We start from the raw sequence: 19,845 nt of genomic DNA on the forward strand, positions 1-19,845 counted from the left end.
GTTGTAGTTTTACTTTACAGCAAGTTCACTAGCCCTTCTTCTTCTTTCTATCTTTTATTGTAGTAAGTTTAAACAATTAAACTTAATTCGTAGTTGAAGTCGACGACGATGGTGTTGATGACGTCGCCGTCGCGCTGCATTTGCATAATTTAAACATATAAAAAAAAAAACTAACAAAAACAGAAAAGCTTTTCTGTTGTGCTAGCTAACGGTAAGACGTTCATTGTCCAGCTTTTACGCATGCGTACAAAAGACCACAGCTTTACACTTCGGACCGCATTGACTTTGTTCTAATTAATTTTACAAAAGACTTCAGACGCGTATTAATTTTCTTTTATTTGTATGAAATAATATTTCTCTTCAGTTTTTTATCATTTTTCGTTTTTTGTTTCTATATTTTTTACAAATTATTTCTGCTTTCTATGCGTTTTGTTGCTCTATTAAGATATGTCTATGACCTCTAAGTACGAATTACATGAGATTTCGTTTTAACAAATATACAGCCTTAGTTTAACAGTAAACTCTAAGGCTGAAATGTAAGCAGTTCACTGGGAAGGTTTTCCAAATCCCCACACAGTTGTTTTTTAAAGTTAAAGTTAACTTTTCGTTGCGCGATAAACTACATTTTTCTGTTCAACTATTCCTAAATACACAAAAAACAGCCTAAGTTGCTTTGGCCTCAGCTTAATTTAATTTAATTCTGTTCGGAAACTGCAAGAACAGTTTCGCTGGCTTGCTTTGCCAACTGTTCTTCAGGGCCAGGATCAGTTTCATTTAGAAGTGGGTCGAGCTGACCAATTCGCTTTATCTCCTCCATTAATTTAGCAACTTCTTCTGTGCAGTTGCGAAATTTGCGCAAATACGAGTAACCGCGCATCATTTCGTTATCCAGCACGCAACTGGAAAGGTATAGCAGTAATTAGAAACACATGCAATGGCATCAGTAAATTATGAAACTTACATAAGTGCAGCGGCTCCCAAATTGCCAATTTTTTCAAGCTGCTCTAGCCATTGGTTAATAATTTGCCTAATTATGGGATCAGTGGCGGGCAAATAGACACGAGCCAATAACAATGCCTCCTTATAGAATTCATTGCTTATTAGCAGCTTGATGGCATCGGTGGGCAAGTGTATGGCCATTAGATACATAGCAGAATGCAAAATGTATCCTTGGTCCAGCAGTTGCTCGGCAAAAGCCTGACAGCATTGAATCCAAAAACTGTAATGCCAAAAATTTAGTTGGTTTCTTTATCTGTATATGTACATACAGTTAAATAATATACTTACTTATAGGAGACCGAAGGTGCCAAACTTAAATGCCATTCGGTAAGTGTTTTGTTATTAATGTGCTGTTCCAGCTCATCGCGCAATTTAAAATTGGCCGTAATCAACCAAAGAGGTGCAATGCCTTTGTTATCGGAGCTCTTTAAGTTTTGGACTGGAAAATTTTTTTACAAAAGTTGTGAGAAAAAAAAATCTTAATTGCAAAATTAGTCGATCGTTTGTATTGTAGGACATGATGTAAACAATCATTTGCAATAATGTCAAAAATTTTACAGCTTTATTTGCTTAATGTTAACTTACGCTCTGTGGCAAGAAGCTCCTTGGCCACCACCTTGGTGCTAAATAGTTTGGCCACAAGCACAGATTGTTCGATATTGGCAGAATTTTCCGTCAGCACAACGGCCAACTTTTCCAGAGGGCTTCTGTTAAGCTCCTTTTGTGTAAGGTATAGCGAGGTCCGACTATGCTGCAATAAACAGAGAACGAATTTTTCACGAATTCAACTTGCATTTAGTTTTATAACTTACAGCTAAAAAGTTAGCAGATTGCTCTTTGCCCTCGGAAGTATCCAGGTTTAGTGCCTGCAACATTTTCTCAACGGGCATTTCACAATTTGTGGGATTGATTAGAGTGGCGAACGATTCTCCAGCATTGTTTCCATATGTTACTTGCTGAGTTTCCATATCTTGTGATTTATCACCTTCTTCCTGTTCGTTTGCTTTTATTGGTTCATCTTGACGTAGTTGTGAATTTTTTTTCTTCTCGTGACGACGTTCCAATTTGCGTTGACGCTTTTTCTCCGCTGCAGTCATGGCCAGCATGTAGGGCTGGGTGAGTGACTTGGTGGCCCACTTAACATTCAATAGAGCATCCACCTTGGAACAAATGGTCTTCTCCTTCCTCTGCAGTGCTTCCTTTATATGGACAAACTCCAATGCGATTGCCTTTCCACCACACATGATAACATTCTCGTCGCTGGGTAAAAATATTCCACACCACATGGGGCACGGAAATATGATGGTTAATGGTTCCTGAGTCGGTTCCTTGGTATTCCATAAACAGATCTTTCCCTCGATGTGACATGTGAGCAATAAATGGGAGTCCGTGCTGCTCCACCTGGCTGATGTAATGGACGCTTTCTTATCGCTAGCTTCAAAAGAATGCAGTATTGTGAATTTCGATTCCTCCTCTATGAAGTTCAAAATAAACACGAACTTGTCTCGGCCGACAACTGCAAATTGATTGGATATGAAGGGATTCCAAACTATGTCTGTGATATATCCCGACATCAGCGATAATTGACGCAGATTGATGTAGATGAGTTCGCAATCCTCTTTGAGTTTGAAAAGCTGCAATTGTCCGCTGTCCGACCCGACAAACAGAAAATCGCCGCGCACACTCACATAACTGGGGCTTACTATGTTCTTTATTAGTCTAGGCCCATCTATAAGGGAGTCAAGAAAGCGTTACTAGGGCAACACAGGGGGGTTATTATAACAAAGCATGCGGGTTAAACTCATTTCTATTCAACTTCACATTTTATAAGTAAAGAAAATTACATGTTTTTTTTGTAATGATGGAAAACCCCAATAACATGTCGTACCAAAAAACAATTCGGAACATTTTGCAAAATATATTGACACGTTTCAAGGAGCGCGATATTGAAGTGGACGTGAACCTGGTCGTCTTTGCAGTTCAATTGTTGGCACGCGATATGCGTCTTGGAATTACAAAATGCGATCTCAACAATCTGACTGCCTGTACAATAAACAGATTTATCGACGACATAATTTCCGGCTATACAGATCCCAAGAACACAACCATGGCTAACTTAAAAATGATCTGGCTTATGAAAACCACCAGGGAAATAAAACTGTCCTATGTGCAAGAGAAATACGAGCAGATATTTCAACAGCAGCTCCAACTACTCATTCAAGACATACTTCAATATCCGGAAAATTGCAGCAAAGTGCAGTTAGATCAGCTTTTTGCCAAGATGCAGGTACTCATTGTCGTGTGCTACAATCTTGGGTGTCCCAAAAACCATGTTGTGAGTATAAGTTATGATTTGAAATTGATTTTATTTCATAATTCTATGTATCATGTGACTTGTTCTGACAGCTTCTTAAGCTGACGGCACAAGCGCTGAACAGTGTAATTGGTCGAACTGATCTGCAGAACTATGTGCTGAAGAAGAAATACCATCGCTTGGAATATCTTAAGCGTCTCGCTGCGACGGTTAGCGGCATTGTTATTTATCACAACGATGGACCTGATGGTGATCGGGAAAATGTGAGATACGGTATGTTGACGCAAAGACTAGAGCATTTCATTGATGATACAAATTACTTGTTCTTCGCAGTGATTGGTGATCTGATGATGGCGCAAAAGAATACCAGCGAAGCGATTGAAACAACATTGAAGCGTCTGCACCATTTGCGTTCTATCTGTCACTCTGTAATCTCAGAGCAGTTGGACGTCGATACAAGGGAGAACATTATCGTCTATAGAGTTCCATTGGAGAAGCTGCAGTGGCTGAATCAATATTCGATCACATTTTCGATTCAGGAACGTTGCCTGCGACTATTGCAAGAAAATTTTGAAAGCACTGCTTATCTTCTAAATCGAGAAAGGGAACGATACGACTGTGTGGTAGCAAAAATAAACGAAACGCTTGTTATGCGCACCGCTATAGAGTCCGAGCTAGTATTCGTAAGTTGTATCCATTTCTCATCCGAAATAAATCAAATTTTAATTACATGCTTACGGCAGCCCCATTTTGTATACCTAGGAGAAGTTTGGAATAATTTAAACAATTACCTAAATCACATAGTAGAGCTTAACAAGTTGCGAGAGCAATTAGAGCCCCTGGTGACAAATGAAATAGAAGAAGCGGCTAAATCGATCGCAAAAGAAATTCATGCTTTGGGCCAGCGTCAAAAGTATCCCCAAAAGCGCACAATTTTAGAGCTCATGGACGCCGTCAAGGATTACAAAACCGAAGCTGACTTTTGTAGCATAGCAGTAAGTAAGAAGTGCATAACAAAAAAAATCAAAAATAGGAAAAAAAAGATTTAATAGAAAAGTGTTAGTATTTTGTCAAATATAGAAATTATGTTTGTACTCAATCAGCATCTGTTATGGTTATGTACCTATAATTTTGGATCTGCCACGCCTCTTTCTGATACTACTTACTCTTCTAATACTTACTTACTACCCTTCGAGTACAGAAATAATGGGCCAATATCTAACATGCAATTTAGAGCAGACAAAGCTTCAGCAACAAAGTTTTGGACTATACTTTTTTTAACGTCCTAAAAATAGAAAAACATTCAAAAATTCGTAATTGCACTCAATTTAGTTGGTTTTTTATGCCCTGCCTAATATGATTTTTTTCTTGTGGTATTACAGCAAACTGATGTAAAGGAATGCTGTGCTTTGACCCTAGCAATGACCAATGGTTTGTTGTTACCAGCGACCATAGAGCACAACATTTGTACGAATGTGGACATCAAATTCGGTTTCCGCGACAAATCGTATTTACGTGTGGCAGAGATTTATTTTGAAAAGTTTATTAATTCCTTTCGAAAGGTTGTATTTACAAACGCCAATGTTGCGTTGTTGTTCAATTTGGCTGATGCCATGATTGCACATGATTTATATAGGAAGAAACCGAAGCCGGCGAAGAGCAAAGATTTCAATGGTCAAACCGAAATGGTTGTTACGAATGATTTATCGGTGCCAAATTGGATAAATGTAACCTGGAATGTTTGGGATTATCATCGAGATACTATACATAAGGCGGAGATACGGAAACGGCAGACGCATGATTCCCAAACCAAAATAAGTTTTGGACGCCGAAATGCTCAAAACCAAACCTATAATACGCGTCAACATTATTAAAATACTTGCCTGACTTTGCGGCTCGGATGTCGAACACACCAATCAGTCGACTGGTAACAAAGAATATGAACTTGTCGTGCCACACCAAGGAATAAACTTCCTTCTTGCAAGTGGTATAAAAGGTTGTAACCGTTTTCATGCGCTCCACATCAATGATGCCCACCTGCAGACAGAAATTTAATATTGATATATATTTTGTTGTGCTTAATAAAAATATATTCATCGGTGCTTCATGCTTACAGAACCGTCAAAAGTGCCGTAGGCCAATTGGGTTGAGTCCGGACTCCAAGAAAGCGAGTAGACAGATTGGTTGACATGAATACTTTTAATTGGAATGCAACGTGGTGATAGCTTGGATAGATCGAATATGGAGACACGTCTGTTGCCGCAACCTAAGGCGATTCTGTCAAAGATCGAGCATAAATTTAATATGATCAATATTATCAAGTGTAGAATGTTTTTATATACTTATTGACATCATCAGGACACTCGGCAATGGCGCGCACAGCAAACGAGACACAATTATAGTTAAGACTCAATTCAGATGTGACTACGTTGTAAAGATTCACACATTCTCTGACGCACAACCAAATCTGCTGTGTAATTGGGCAGACTCCAAATGATATTATATCGCTAAGGTAACACTTAGGTAGATTTGATTTAATTATTTTGTAACGCTTCGATTGTCCATCGATTTCAAGAGACCAAAAGAGCAACTGGTTTTTCGAAAGGGAAACAATGGCATTGTCGTGCAACCACTGAACGTTGCTGAATTTACCTGAAATTGAGTTTAGTTTCTCGATTTATTTATTTATTTAATTTTATCATTATATAATTTCTTATAGTCTGTTTATATAATCACTAACGGGTTTTAGGAATTTTCAATCTTTAGATTTTTAATGCTAGTTTCATATTCAAGATATTACGTTACGACCAATCAGATATTTTAACTTAGTTGTGTGGAACTCACCCCTAGCATTGGTTCTGTTGAATTTTTTGCCACAAATACCGCCAGTGACTGTGTTATAAATCGTTATTGTATCGCTCACATCAATGGACACCAACAGTATGTCTTTCTCTGGACGCGGAGTTGAAGTGCCATCGCTATTGGTTTCTACGCTTATTTCTTGAAAATCTTGCGGTTTGTTTGTCTGATGCTGTGTTGTTTCGGGCGGAAATTGGGTCACATGTACCTCCGCTTGATGATAAATGTGATGAAGCACTTCGCGTTTTGGCTTTGGTGCATCCCCATCAACGATTTCAGCATCATCACTGGAGTAGATATAGTTAATGACCTCCAGACTGCCCTCCGTGGATTCGCTGCCCAGGGTGTCAAATTGATCCTGCTTCGGGGTTTCACTGTTGTTGCTGCTATTGCTCAGTTGTTCTAACATTTTTACCTGTTTGCAGTCTGCTAAAGTGACCTCTATTGGCGGGGTATCTAATAATTTTTTGCCAGTTATTTCAACGTCTGCACCATCAGAGCGCGCTTGAAGCTCAGCTTTGAAGTTCTCACATGCCTCCACATAATCGAGTGAATGTCCAGCAGTATTGGTAGACAGTTTTTCAACGCCCACGAAATCATTACAATTATCAAATGATTTGCTACATATATTCTGGCGTGAAGGCGCCCCAAATTCGCCATCCAAGTGATCAAAGTTGTATATATCAAACATATCTCCGTCATTGCACTTTATTGTTTCCAAACAATCAACATTAGAAGGCTTAGTCACGGCTGAGGCCACTTTCTCAACTGTGGATTCATTCTTAGTGGCTAAGATTTGGCTGCGCCAGTGTTCGGCTCTGGTGGCTAGTTGCTTTAAGTTTTCATTGGAATGGCTCAGATTCTCATCCTTAAAACCGATTTCTCTCCATGCCAAGCCACTTATATGATCCTTGTGGCTATGCAATTTGTATTTGATGCTCATCTGGCGCAAATCACAAACCATCACAATGCCGGAAGCCGTACCCACGGCAAACAAGCCATCGTTGTATGGAGAACAGCGCAATAGGGTTACGTCATGATTCCTTGAGGGAATGAACGTCGGACGTCGGCAATAGGAATTGGAGACGACGCAGTAGATGACTAAATCATTCACATCCATCGACAGTATGTTGCCATTGGACATGTAACTCATGACCACCGCCCTTGATGAATAACGGGGGCCAAGCTCGCGCGCCTCTTGCTGATGTTGGTGCGCTTTATGGCCACTTACAGCTTCTCCAGCTGTGCAATCCCAAACTTGAACACTCAAATCTTCGCCGACAATCGCAAAATATTTTCCATGTTTTTTAGAGTCATTAGCAATTGGCTTACCCCACAAAGGATTGACATCCAAGGCAATGATACCAACGCGAACAGACATGTTTTTCATTTCCGGCGTCTCCTTACCATTCGGTGGAGGCGCTGCAATGTAATTAATGCACCGCAAGCCGGCATATAAAAAGCCGCCGTCGGGGGTGACAACGGACAACGCAGATTGGCATGGCACGCTCGGCACGTTATTGTACAATACCTTTGAGCTCATTTTGCCTATGCCGCAAGAAAATGCGTTTTAGAAAGTAATTTATTTCCCACTAAACAAATTTAACAAATTTGGATCAAATTCCGTCCTTGTCCGCATCTACACCAAAATAATAAATGCCGGATCTGGCACTTCGCAGTTTTTAGTGCTGCACAACGTACTAATAAGTGCTCCCAATGAATGGCAAATATAAAGAAGAAGAGAATTGTAAAATACGTAAATCTTTTGTGCGATAAACAAAAGACAATTTTTTGCCTGTTGCTGTACTGCTTTTATTGGCATGGAAGGCAAACGAGAAAGAAAGTCCTCTTTGGTACGTAATTGTTGAAATACACCTTTGGTTTAAGCGTAATAATTTAAGTTTGCTTTTTTTCGTAGGCACCACTCTCGCCATGTCCCATTCCTGATATAACAGACGATGAGCTGGTGACCATCTCTGTGCGGGATCTAAATCGCACGTTGAAAATGCGTGGACTTAACCGTGATGAAATTGTTCGTATGAAACAAAGACGTCGTACGCTTAAAAATCGTGGCTATGCAGCTTCATGTCGCATCAAGCGAATTGAGCAGAAGGATGAGTTAGAGACCAAGAAATCGTATGAATGGACTGAATTAGAAACCATGCATGAGGACAACGAGCAAATACGTCGAGAAGTGGGCAACTGGAAGAACAAATACAAGGCGCTGCTACAATTTGCTATTCAAAATGATATACCAATACCAAGCGAGCTGGAAGGGTGCTAGAGAAGGAACCTTTTCATTCCAATTCAAAATTTAATCTAACACACCTGCAATAATAGTACAATAGCTACAATTTGATTTTAACACTTTTTCTATGTTTTGTAACGCAATATAAAAAGAAATCTAAGCTCTACGACAAATAAAACACCCTGTCCTAAAATATAAACAATAGCTTCATTGTGAATGTCAAAAAAGAATAGGCTGGGGAAACAGTCAAATGCTGGTTATGTATTAATTTTAATGAATTTGTATCCGAAAGTGTCAGGCTGGTAGTACAGACTGGGTGAAAAGCAAGCGGCTCCAAATAACAAAAGCAGGTTTGGAAACACATGGCATTTCGTCGCTTTGCCAAATCCTTACTTTACGCCTTGCCACTAGGAATAACTTTCCTAGATTGCGTCGGCTATGTGGCTCGTGTTGATGGTAATTTAAGGTTCGCATCCATTCCAATATATATAGTAATAGATTATTGATTCTAGGAATTTCAATGCAGCCCGTGCTGAATCCGGATGCGGAGGAGCGTGACTACGTTTTTCTGTTACGTTGGGGCATACACAACAGTGCTGTGGAACGCGGTGACATAATTTCTCTAATCTCGCCAAAAGATCCCGCACAAAAAATCATAAAACGCGTTGTGGGAATGCAGGGCGATGTCGTTTCAACATTGGGATACAAACATGAGATAGTGCGCGTGCCAGATGGTCACTGCTGGGTGGAAGGGGATCACACTGGACACTCGCTTGATAGCAACACATTCGGTCCGGTGGCCATAGGACTGATGTCGGCGAGGGCAGTAGCAATTGTTTGGCCACCAGAACGATGGAGAATACTTAAAAATGAGTTGCCCGGACGACGCCGACCCATACAAGTTGCTAAGACAAGCTACTACAACTAGCCAGAAGACTGAGCCGGCCTGGGGCCCTTGGAAAGGAAGCATCACTGGATGCTCTATCGCCTATGATAGTTTAATGCAGTTGTTTAGAAGATACACCCTATGTATATTTTGTAATGTTTATGTTCATAACACGCACGCTAATTTATAAGCGAAAAATGTTCAAAATTTAAAATGATAGCAAGCAGTAAATTAAAACTGCATATAACAAATTGGCTGTCAACTATTTATTTCAGCTATTGCTGGCTTTATATCCATAGTCATGAAGCACTTGCAATGTCTGTTTGAGTGCTACGCCCGCGCGTACAATCTTGTACTGTCCGGGAGTTGCTAAGTCAACCACAGTCGAGGCCAGCCGTCGCTCTTCTGTCTTGCCGATTTCCCCAGCGTCGAAAACAGCACCCAAGCGAGGCCACAGCTCCTGAAACTCCGAAACACGAAGACTACTGGGTGCACCAGACTGATTTGCACTAGTCAACGCTAATGGCTGCTCGTGCCAAGTCGCGCACAAATCACGTATAAACGTAAAATCAGGTATCCGTATGCCTATTTTAGATGTGCTAGGATTAAGAAATCGATTGCTTAGATGTGCCGTGCGCTCGATCACAATTGTTAAGGGTCCAGGAAGCAGACTTGTCAGAAGCTCATTCCTGAGATGCGAGGCCTCACCATAGCGACGCAAAGCTGCAATGTCCTTTACACAAATGGCTACCGGTTTGTGCTCATCCCTTCCCTTGACCTCGTAAAGCCGCTGAATGGCATTTTCATTATTAGCATCGCATGCGAGCCCATAAACCGTATCGGTGGGCAGCGCTATAATCTTGCCGGTAAGTAAACATTTCCGGGCAAGCTTTAGTGCGTGAGTCGAACCGACTGCGCAAACTGTGGTCCGACTAGGATCTTGAAATTCATCCAGTTGTGGTTGCATAGTGCTACAGCTACATTTACTGCTTAGCACATGTAGACTACTACGTAGTAGCGGTTGAAAAAGGCGCATCTAGTCTCTCCAGTTGTGGCCGCACAAATGATTGCAGCACTTGTAGAATGTGGTCATAGGCTCGTCCGCTGAGCGTGTTTGCATTTGCATAAAATAAGCGCGTTTATGTGAACATACTGGGCACTCGGCGTCAGTGGAATCAACGTTTTCCCACGCAGCTACGCCGCCTAATACCTGATCTACTTCCTAAAATGCAATAACATTTTGTGTAAGAAAATTGCGTCACCTCAAATGGTAAACAATACCTTAAGTCTTGGAAAGGTTTTCGTCGATATTTTACGTTTGATCTTCGAGACGTAGGGGCACGTGTTGCATGAAAGGCGGTGACTAGAGGTGTCCTCCTCGATGATTAGAATATTACCGCACGATGGGCAAAAAAACAACATAGTTTACATCTACATCTGCGCGTGTCCAGACAACAAGCACGTTTCAAACATAAATTCCGATAGGGCTACCGTCTCTTAATCGAAGTATCGAGTAATATTTTTTTGATTACGCGCTTTGTATTATTTGTGTTTTATAGTATGTATAAGCTGGTAAACTTACCACCTACAATTTCATATGCTTATTACATATTCATGCAAAAATATACATTAATAAATATTCGAAATTCGAATGGGCGCATTCGAGTAGAGAGACATCGATATTAGTAGATAAGGCATCGATATTTTGAAACTAATGCTAATGTCGATCACTAATGGTCTTCGACATAACGGTGCTTTCGTTTCGATCCTAGCGACTTCGAAGATAAAAGGAAAATGTATCAAATACTAAATATAAAAGTTCGTCCCATAATGGAGGCAGATAAGTTCGCATTTCCCCATATTTCTAAGCCTGTTGTAAAAGGCTACTTTAGTGTTTCTCCTGACGGTGATTTTGAGCGTGGAGAAGAACGAAAGCGCTATTTGGTCGACCCAAGCACAGTTCCTCTACCGCTGACTCTTAATGGACCACCCCATGATGTCTTTCGCCTCAAAGCTGACCCAAACGAACTCTTTCTCGACAATCTATTATACTTTATAAAAACGCAGCAGCAAGCATTTTTTTTTCGAAACGAAGTTGGAGCCATTCAGTTGAACGCGGATTTCGTCTGCACTCGAGAGGTGATCTCATTAATGATGTGCGCTCCCTATCAAAAAATAAGGAACTGGACATTGGCAGCGTCATACTATAAGAACACGATGTATATTTGCGAAATTGACAGCGAAGATCGTACTAATGGTTTGCATTTAGACCAGGCACATTTAGATATTGCTATTAACAATTCATGGTTGGAGAAATTAAAGCAGTACTGTTTGTCCGGTAGGAGCTTTATTTAAAAAAAAACCACAAATAGTATACCTATATATTCAAAAATAGAATCCAATAACAGAATGCCTGATCCAAGTCAGCCTTTAGAAAAGCACGGAACATTTAATTGTGTTTTTAGCACAACAATAAGTGGAATCAAGATGATCTTTGAAGCGCCTATGATTGTCGAAAATTCTCAAAACCGATGGTGAGTCTTGTAAACTTTATTATTAATGTTCTTACCCTGTACCTAAAGGGTGGAAGGGTATTCTAGGAAGTCTAAACGCTAAATGTATGTAACAAGCATAAATACGTCAGACGCCATGTTATAGGTTAATAAACAATCTGCATGGTGAGACAAGCCGATGTGGACATGCCTGTCCGTTCGCATGTACTTCGAGAACTGTCGAATCATAACAGATAGGTATACTAAACTGGATATATAGATTTGTTTTATGTATACACAGAACAAGTTTATAAGATTTTTTTTATCAAAATCGATCAGCTTTATTGTAAAACTACGGATATTCCAGAGTTTGACTTTAACGTTTTATTCGCTGTACTATTTTCTTTAAATTGTAGTGACGCTGAGAGCAACTTCGTTGAATTGAAAGTTCGCCCAACCACCATGAGTCAATTGGAATGGTCCGAATATTATTTAAACGTGGCCACTAAGTGGTGGGCAGATTGTTATTTGGTAGGAATAGACGACTTATTTATAGCCACATGCGACAAAAATGGACGGATTGTGCATATAAAAAGGACGAAATCACGCGAAATATATAAAGAAAGCGTAAGTTTTTGTTTTATACGTTGCCTCCATTCAGTGATTTTAAAATATATATATTTCATTTCCCAGGAAAAGTATTGGTCCACCGCCGTCTGTGCGAATTTCATGGCGCGTTTATTATCTACCATAAAATGCACAATGATCCACTTGAACAGTGCAAGTACGGTATATATATATGATTTTAATGCAATGAATGCACAAATCACTTATAAAGTTTACGAGGGTCGTAATAGATATACCTTTATTCCGGACTGGTACCGAATGATGCTGGATAATCTTGAAAATTCCATGCATTGATTAGATGCGTAATCCTTACTTATAAAGTATATAGTTTATTACACATTCATTCATTAGATTAGAAAAAAAGTTATCACTATTTCAGAATTTTGTATTTAAGTTCGACGCGGCATAAAAAAAGTTGGCCATAATTTTATATATAACATCATGTTCTTAGTGTTCATCATAATCACTATTAAATAATTTAATACAAGTTTTCTTGTTTACATCAAATAAATTGAAGAGAATGCATTCGATTTTACAAAAGTATGGAAATGCTAGTTACATGCTAATTGTATGCAGTCCTATCACCCCGCTTACAACTCGGTCTTCTTCGACTTGCCATTGCGGTCATAACCATTCAGTTCCGTAGTTGCTTCCTTGGCAATGTACTTGATGAAGTCATCGACCTCCCGACCGCCGTTGTAGCTAACTGGCTTGTTCTTGGAATCTTTGGGCAGCCAGAAGAGCGTAGGGAAACCACGCACATTGAACTCGGGCGGCACATCATTGGCTGTGGCGTCCATTTTCACAATTGCCACCTCCTCATTTTGCAGCTTTTCTGCCAGCTCGTCGTAGACCGGTGCCAGCTTCTTGCAATGACCGCACCATGGAGCATAGAATTCAACTAATGTATCCTTTCCATTGTTAATGACAACTTCGTCAAAGTTCTTGGCAACTGCAACCTTGACGGGTGCATCATTTGACTCAGGCACCGGCTCACTCTTGATAAACGGTTCCAGTTCATTGGCCAGCAATTTCTCAACAAAGTTACGCAAATTGTCGACGGAAAATTCTTCTTTGAGAGCAAATTTTAGATTCTTGGCATCGCGAGCGAGAATGACGGGTTTGTCTCCCACGAAATCATAGCCATACTCATTCAATTCGTGCTGGAAGTCATCCTTGGAGCTAATGGCGAAGTTCAACTGACCAACAAATTCCTTGGCAACTTTTAGTACGCGGTTGCGCCAATAGTTTGTGCCCTTTGGATTTTTCTGATAGTCTACAGCAAAGTAGGCCGTGACCAACGGATTCTGAAAATCGCGGGATGTATCCTGTGTGCGGTGACCAACCAAGCCATGGCTACAAGTACAAGAAATACCATCACATCAGCTTAGAGGACACAATAAAACAGAGAATTTTGGCTAACAGTTTAAAATTAAAAGAAAATTACTATCTTAAGGCTACTTGAACTACTAGTACCAACACTTAATGTCTTAATTAAAATACTTACAAATTCTCTTTGATGAAAGTTATCAAATCTGATTCACTGCTACCGTTGAAGTCAATGGTGGACTCTTCGAATTTATTGCTCAAATGTGGGGCGCGGATAAGTACGATTTTCTCGCTGTGTAAAGAAAGCGAAAATAGTATAAAGATAGTATTTACTAAAAAAGACTTTATTATGCTTATAAAATATATAATAAAAAGGTTTACTGTAAAAAAAAGATAAAAATTTAGCATATGACTTGTTGCTTTTTTCAGTCTTGAATCTTCTTATCTTGCCCCTGGACTTACGTTTCTCCCTGTTTCTTCAACACGGCTTCATTGCTGGTGTGTCCGAAACGATATTTCTCGCGGTTTTTATCGGCAAACTTAAGGAATACCTTTGCCAATTTCGAGTCGATATCGTTGAAGTAACCGAATAGAGTGGTATCCTTGGTGTCCAGGAATTTTGCTAGTTCCTCAACAGAGCGTATCTCCTTGGAAGCGGGTCCCACCTGAGCACGCATATACTTGGCAATGCCATTGGCCTCACGAGGACCGTTGTAATCTTGTGAAACCTCGTCCTGCTTGAAGATCTTCAAAGTTGGGTAGCCACTCACCGAGTATTTGCTACAAATATCTTTTCCAGCCTCGGTACAATCAACCTGTTTTTAAACAGAACATGACTAAAAAGGCCCTAAAGCTAATAGGATTTGATCAGCACAATTTACCTTGGCCAATGTAATTGGTGGATCGTCATCTTTTACAATTTCGGCAGCCTTGGCGTATTCAGGCTTAAGACGTTTACAATGTCCGCACCTAAGAAACGGGCATAAAAATGTATTTATTGGACACGTAAGTAAAATATGTAGCAGTGTATATAAAGAGCATGCTGTACCAATAATCTGGAACATGAACGAACATTTAACATCATTTTGGGTGCGGGCCCCTATCTGCGTGTTTTTCTAGCTGCTTATCGCAAGCATAAAACACATTTTTAATTAAGTTCCTCGTTATGTTCTTAAGTTTCTGCTGATAACAAACAACAACGAAACTGAGACTACTGTGAAATTTATAAAATGTTGGATTGAGTGGGTTGATTTTGGCTTCTGTTCGCCGGCCGGCGATATTCTCCGTACAAAAATATATACATATTCTTTATTATTCCGTTCTCATATTGCATCTGTATATATTTGCTTAAGTTCATTGCTCGCCCACACAAACACAAGCATACGCAAATACATTCATGCATGCATTGGTATGTACATACCCATTAAACAAACCCTACCCTTTGAAATGGCTGACAATGAAACAATCGTGACCGACCTTTTCCGCTGACGTGTACATTAAGGTAGTTTGTTTAAAACGCTATTGTAAGCCGATTGCTAGTTTAAACTGATTATTACGCTTGGACAATGATACGCCCACGCCCCACTCTTAGACTTACCAGGGAGCATAGAACATAACCAATGTTGTCTCGTGTTGCTTTAAAGTTGACACAAAGTTATCATCGCCAAGCTCAAGAACATCACTCTCTGCACCGGCCGCATTTGCGATTAAGCCAAACAGCACCACAGCTGCCACTAGGCGCAACATATTGGACTTCTGTATTTTATTTCGATTATGTATTTCCCCAACAAAGATTGCTTTCTATCGACCAAGCGCCTGCTGTTTGCACATCTATGCCGGTCGAAATACGAGATATAATTGATTTTGCTTGTTCGTCTCGAGCAGACAGCCACGTCTGCCGTGCTTCTTCTGCTTTTCGATAATTGTCATTCGCATTGAACGGAAATTTCGAAGAATTTGACATTTGACAGTACGCTTTGAGTTGAATGACAGAATTATCGATGGCTTACTGAAAACTACTTTATGTTATTTAAAAGTAGATATTCTTTTACAGAAAACACAATTTTTTTTTGGCTATGGTTATTTGAGATGCGTATTAAGGCAGTTTGCGGGCACAGAAAATGAATTTTCGAAGAAAAATATTATCGACACATCGATTTGTTTCTTTAAAGCAGCCCTGAAACGCCACGCTTCACTCGCCGAGGGTTCAAGCTTCCTGTCTCGCCGAACACTCGTTCACTTTGTTCAAGTCTGTCGCCGGATTCGCATAGACTCTGTGATTTCTCGTTCATTTTATTCGAAAGTAAGTTGTTACCAAGTGAAAAATTTTCATACATATGTAAATATATGTATGAATGATAAAATATGTGCAATGAAATAGAATAAATTCTCTATGTAAATAAACAAATATGCAATTGGACTTTTCTTAAATTTGTGCATTTTATGAACGTGTGTGTGTGTGTATCTAATGAGTTAACCTATACTTCTCAAAGTGAAAGGTGGTGGCGATGACCTGAGAAAAGGCAAACACGTGGCAAATAATCTTCATAGCCATTCGCAATTTCATATAAAATAATTTATATTTTAAACGTTTATTTCATGTTTTTTCAAAATAGTTTAATGACTGCCGCACCCACTCTTAAGAGTCACACTCATACTTCAATTGGTTCCCTTATGATTTCGCTAATTAACATGCATATTAAGTTATTTCTGCTTCAAACAGAGTCTTATTCTAAATAGTTTGCTAAATATTGCGAAATGCAGCATGTGTGAAAAACGTGGGTTTTCTCCATACGCAAATTCTTTGTGCTTTTCTGTGGCATAGAATTTCAAAATGGCGGCTTACGTGGCTGTGATGTGACTAATTGTGGCATGCGAATTATTTCATAGCTTCAGAAGTTAAAGCGAATAAAGACGTGCAATGAAAGCGCTGATTTAGTTGCCAAGTGCGAATTTCACAATCAACTTAAGGTGATGTGACTGGCCACTTTTTTTTTTTTGCCATAGATTAATGTACATATACGTAAAGTTGATGAGTGGTCCAAAATGGCCACCGGGTGCACTTAAATTCTTGATCATATAGCTTTGCCTTTGCTACAACGATCGCTTGTGGTAATGGAAATTGTGTGTGTTCGGCATATACACATGCAAACAATTGTCGCCATTTTACTTTGCTTTCTCGCTCGCTCTCTTTGGGTCTTTAAGCAGCCGGCAATTCAACGTCATAGCACCCATACATTCAAACAGACAAATACATAGAGATATAATTTTGCTGGAATTTTCCTTGCGCATATTCTATCAGATAAATGTTATTTCTACTTTACATATATGCTCGATTCTCCATGATGACAATTAATTCAGTTCTGCTACTGAAGAATTTTGACGATAACAAAAATACCAAAACCACTGAAAAGTCGAGCTTCTACTTTTTTAAAACAGTTTTATTTGCTGCATTTTTTTTTTTTTTTTTTTTTTGTTTTTTCTGACTTTTATTGTTTGCAAAAGTGCACCGTTTGCAATTTGTCTTTTGTTCGCGAATGCCCTGCCACCATCGTCATGACATGCGGTGTCAGTGCACCTAACCTCAAACCAGCTGGTGGGGCCTTTGAAACGTGTAGTGTGTGGGCATGTTTCGAAGTGAGGTTAAGATGAACTGATGTCACGCAAACAAAAGTCATTTTAGTAGCTGTGCCTTTTGAGAACACTTTATGTAGTCCTTCAACTGATACACCTGATAACTTTACCACTGCCTGCCCTTAGATACTTATGTTTGCTAACAAAATTTGTTTATCCATCTGTTTCTTCCCCTATGCCGTGCCTGTCGTATACCTGATACCTGCCTGCACGTACCACAATCACTCACCACACGCATCCCACAACAAAATAATCGCCATGTGCAGCTCTTGTAAATCAACATGGGCAAGGAAAAGATTCACATTAACATTGTCGTCATTGGACACGTCGACTCTGGCAAGTCCACCACCACTGGTCACTTGATCTACAAGTGCGGTGGTATTGACAAGCGTACCATCGAGAAGTTCGAAAAGGAAGCCCAGGAAATGGGCAAGGGTTCCTTCAAGTACGCATGGGTTTTGGATAAATTGAAGGCCGAACGTGAGCGCGGTATCACCATCGATATCGCTTTGTGGAAGTTTGAAACCTCCAAGTACTACGTCACCATCATCGACGCCCCCGGCCACAGAGATTTCATCAAGAACATGATTACTGGTACATCCCAGGCTGATTGCGCTGTCTTAATTGTTGCTGCAGGTACTGGTGAGTTCGAGGCCGGTATCTCGAAGAACGGTCAAACCCGTGAGCATGCTCTGCTCGCCTTCACCTTGGGTGTGAAGCAGCTGATTGTTGGCGTCAACAAGATGGATTCGTCTGAGCCACCATACAGCGAGGCCCGTTATGAGGAAATCAAGAAAGAAGTGTCCTCATACATCAAGAAGATCGGCTACAACCCAGCTGCCGTTGCCTTCGTACCCATCTCTGGCTGGCATGGCGATAACATGTTGGAACCATCTACCAACATGAACTGGTTCAAGGGCTGGAAGGTCGAACGCAAGGAGGGTAACGCTGAAGGCAAGACCCTCATCGATGCTTTGGACGCAATCCTGCCCCCATCCCGTCCAACTGAGAAGCCCCTGCGTCTGCCCCTGCAGGATGTCTACAAAATTGGTGGTATCGGAACAGTACCCGTCGGTCGTGTGGAGACTGGTGTTTTGAAGCCTGGCTGCGTTGTTGTCTTCGCCCCAGCTAACATCACCACTGAGGTCAAGTCTGTTGAAATGCACCACGAAGCTCTGACTGAGGCTGTTCCCGGTGACAACGTTGGTTTCAACGTTAAGAACGTATCCGTTAAGGAATTGCGTCGTGGCTACGTCGCTGGTGACTCCAAGGCCAACCCACCCAAGGGTGCTGCCGATTTCACCGCTCAGGTCATTGTATTGAACCACCCTGGTCAGATCGCCAACGGCTACACTCCAGTGTTGGATTGCCACACCGCTCACATCGCTTGCAAATTCGCTGAAATCAAGGAGAAGGTTGATCGTCGTTCCGGCAAGACCACCGAGGAGAACCCCAAGTTCATCAAGTCTGGTGATGCTGCCATCGTCAACTTGGTGCCATCCAAGCCCTTGTGCGTGGAGTCCTTCCAGGAGTTCCCTCCATTGGGTCGTTTTGCCGTGCGTGACATGAGACAGACTGTCGCTGTCGGTGTAATCAAGGCTGTTAACTTCAAGGATGCTTCCGGTGGCAAGGTCACCAAGGCCGCTGAGAAGGCCACCAAGGGCAAGAAGTAGCTGCTTTGTTCTTTTACACAAACCAATAAGTTGAAACAGCAAGAGCCAACAACATCCTATTATAACTCCAGCTGCACTTCCAACAATACCAGCAACAATAACATTAAGCACAACAGTAGTAAAACAGAACCACCCGTAACTAGCAAGATGAATGAAAAGATAAAGTTCCAGCAAAAAATAAGTTTCCTGGTTAAACAAAAATTTAATTTTTTTCATCGAAAAGAATTTCGTCGGATACGAATGCCCAACGCTGTCGCAGCCGCCTAAACGATGGAGTGAGAAATTATTAGAACAACACGTACACACCCCTTGATCTTTAGTTTTGTCCTTTATAACAGTTTCTATAATATTATAATAAATGGACTTTATTATAGTATTATAATTAGATATTATATATGAGTATCGCCAACACAGCTTGTAGCATTTAACCCAATTTGATAAAATTTTTATTTGATTTGTATTCTTATGTTGGAATTCTCAATTGAAATTTATTTTGCCTACTACTTTGTACACGCAACAAAATAGAAAACGATAACCTTATTTCAAAAAAAAAAAAAAAAAAAAATTTTTTTTTCTCAAATTGCATTTATGGGTTTCTCTTCTTGGTTTTCAGCTTCAACTTTGGTTTCCACCGCCAACTTTAGTTGCCATTTTCCGCACTCATCATCGTTTTCGACGACCAACCCACAACTTGTTAACTGAAAAGTACAAAACTAACTGTATAAGTACAAATACTTAAACCACAAACTACACGCTGACGAATTTACCACAAAAGTAAATAAATA

At 40.3% G+C, this 19,845-nt stretch overlaps 9 protein-coding genes and 1 non-coding gene across 10 annotated transcripts; 6 read left to right on the top strand and 4 right to left on the bottom strand.

Moving 5' to 3' along the window:
* Positions 1–354: 354 nt before the first annotated feature.
* On the bottom strand, positions 355–7,786 carry LOC115627867 (protein rigor mortis). Its single transcript, XM_030523753.1, has 9 exons — positions 6,158–7,786; positions 5,656–5,965; positions 5,428–5,590; positions 5,197–5,350; positions 1,812–2,728; positions 1,585–1,750; positions 1,288–1,438; positions 962–1,219; positions 355–899 (listed from the first exon to the last, which is right to left on the bottom strand). Exons 1-9 carry the CDS (start codon positions 7,713–7,715, stop codon positions 695–697), a joined length of 3,882 nt encoding a protein of 1,293 aa, XP_030379613.1. The 5' UTR covers positions 7,716–7,786; the 3' UTR covers positions 355–694.
* LOC115627877 (cilia- and flagella-associated protein 206) lies at positions 2,812–5,426 on the top strand. Its single transcript, XM_030523765.1, has 5 exons — positions 2,812–3,334; positions 3,406–3,586; positions 3,647–3,996; positions 4,057–4,308; positions 4,696–5,426. The coding sequence occupies exons 1-5, from the start codon at positions 2,858–2,860 to the stop codon at positions 5,185–5,187; spliced, it is 1,752 nt and encodes a 583-aa protein (XP_030379625.1). The 5' UTR covers positions 2,812–2,857; the 3' UTR covers positions 5,188–5,426.
* Positions 7,787–7,896: 110 nt separating the features above from the next.
* On the top strand, positions 7,897–8,619 carry LOC115623108 (transcription factor MafG). The gene is made up of 2 exons (XM_030517317.1): positions 7,897–8,025; positions 8,091–8,619. The coding sequence occupies exons 1-2, from the start codon at positions 7,993–7,995 to the stop codon at positions 8,454–8,456; spliced, it is 399 nt and encodes a 132-aa protein (XP_030373177.1). The 5' UTR covers positions 7,897–7,992; the 3' UTR covers positions 8,457–8,619.
* A 32-nt stretch (positions 8,620–8,651) lies between these two features.
* On the top strand, positions 8,652–9,557 carry LOC115623097 (mitochondrial inner membrane protease subunit 2). The gene is made up of 2 exons (XM_030517306.1): positions 8,652–8,876; positions 8,933–9,557. The coding sequence occupies exons 1-2, from the start codon at positions 8,783–8,785 to the stop codon at positions 9,346–9,348; spliced, it is 510 nt and encodes a 169-aa protein (XP_030373166.1). The 5' UTR covers positions 8,652–8,782; the 3' UTR covers positions 9,349–9,557.
* LOC115623086 (yrdC domain-containing protein, mitochondrial) lies at positions 9,551–10,300 on the bottom strand. The gene has a single exon (XM_030517296.1). The coding sequence runs from the start codon at positions 10,271–10,273 to the stop codon at positions 9,578–9,580; it is 696 nt and encodes a 231-aa protein (XP_030373156.1). The 5' UTR covers positions 10,274–10,300; the 3' UTR covers positions 9,551–9,577.
* A 19-nt stretch (positions 10,301–10,319) lies between these two features.
* On the bottom strand, positions 10,320–10,762 carry LOC115623116 (DNA-directed RNA polymerase III subunit RPC10). Its single transcript, XM_030517326.1, has 2 exons — positions 10,588–10,762; positions 10,320–10,528 (listed from the first exon to the last, which is right to left on the bottom strand). Exons 1-2 carry the CDS (start codon positions 10,726–10,728, stop codon positions 10,343–10,345), a joined length of 327 nt encoding a protein of 108 aa, XP_030373186.1. The 5' UTR covers positions 10,729–10,762; the 3' UTR covers positions 10,320–10,342.
* A 375-nt stretch (positions 10,763–11,137) lies between these two features.
* On the top strand, positions 11,138–12,727 carry LOC115629323 (protein cutoff). Its single transcript, XM_030525775.1, has 4 exons — positions 11,138–11,644; positions 11,702–11,840; positions 12,215–12,425; positions 12,492–12,727. The coding sequence occupies exons 1-4, from the start codon at positions 11,458–11,460 to the stop codon at positions 12,717–12,719; spliced, it is 765 nt and encodes a 254-aa protein (XP_030381635.1). The 5' UTR covers positions 11,138–11,457; the 3' UTR covers positions 12,720–12,727.
* Positions 12,728–12,869: 142 nt separating this feature from the next.
* LOC115629315 (protein disulfide-isomerase A3) lies at positions 12,870–15,644 on the bottom strand. The gene is made up of 5 exons (XM_030525766.1): positions 15,352–15,644; positions 14,636–14,723; positions 14,217–14,569; positions 13,933–14,046; positions 12,870–13,781 (listed from the first exon to the last, which is right to left on the bottom strand). Exons 1-5 carry the CDS (start codon positions 15,498–15,500, stop codon positions 13,016–13,018), a joined length of 1,470 nt encoding a protein of 489 aa, XP_030381626.1. The 5' UTR covers positions 15,501–15,644; the 3' UTR covers positions 12,870–13,015.
* A 262-nt stretch (positions 15,645–15,906) lies between these two features.
* LOC115622529 (elongation factor 1-alpha 1) lies at positions 15,907–19,447 on the top strand. Its single transcript, XM_030516890.1, has 2 exons — positions 15,907–16,056; positions 17,654–19,447. Exon 2 carries the CDS (start codon positions 17,669–17,671, stop codon positions 19,058–19,060), a length of 1,392 nt encoding a protein of 463 aa, XP_030372750.1. The 5' UTR covers positions 15,907–16,056; positions 17,654–17,668; the 3' UTR covers positions 19,061–19,447.
* Positions 17,091–17,166, top strand: LOC115620109. Its single transcript, XR_003995206.1, has one exon. It is a non-coding gene; the product is annotated as a small nucleolar RNA snR61/Z1/Z11 (small nucleolar RNA).
* Positions 19,448–19,845: the final 398 nt, after the last annotated feature.

The sequence above is a fragment of the Scaptodrosophila lebanonensis genome, unplaced genomic scaffold (genome assembly GCF_003285725.1).
Source record: "Scaptodrosophila lebanonensis strain 11010-0011.00,11010-0021.00 unplaced genomic scaffold, SlebRS2 tig00000001-arrow-pilon, whole genome shotgun sequence".
NCBI lineage: Eukaryota > Metazoa > Arthropoda > Insecta > Diptera > Drosophilidae > Scaptodrosophila > Scaptodrosophila lebanonensis.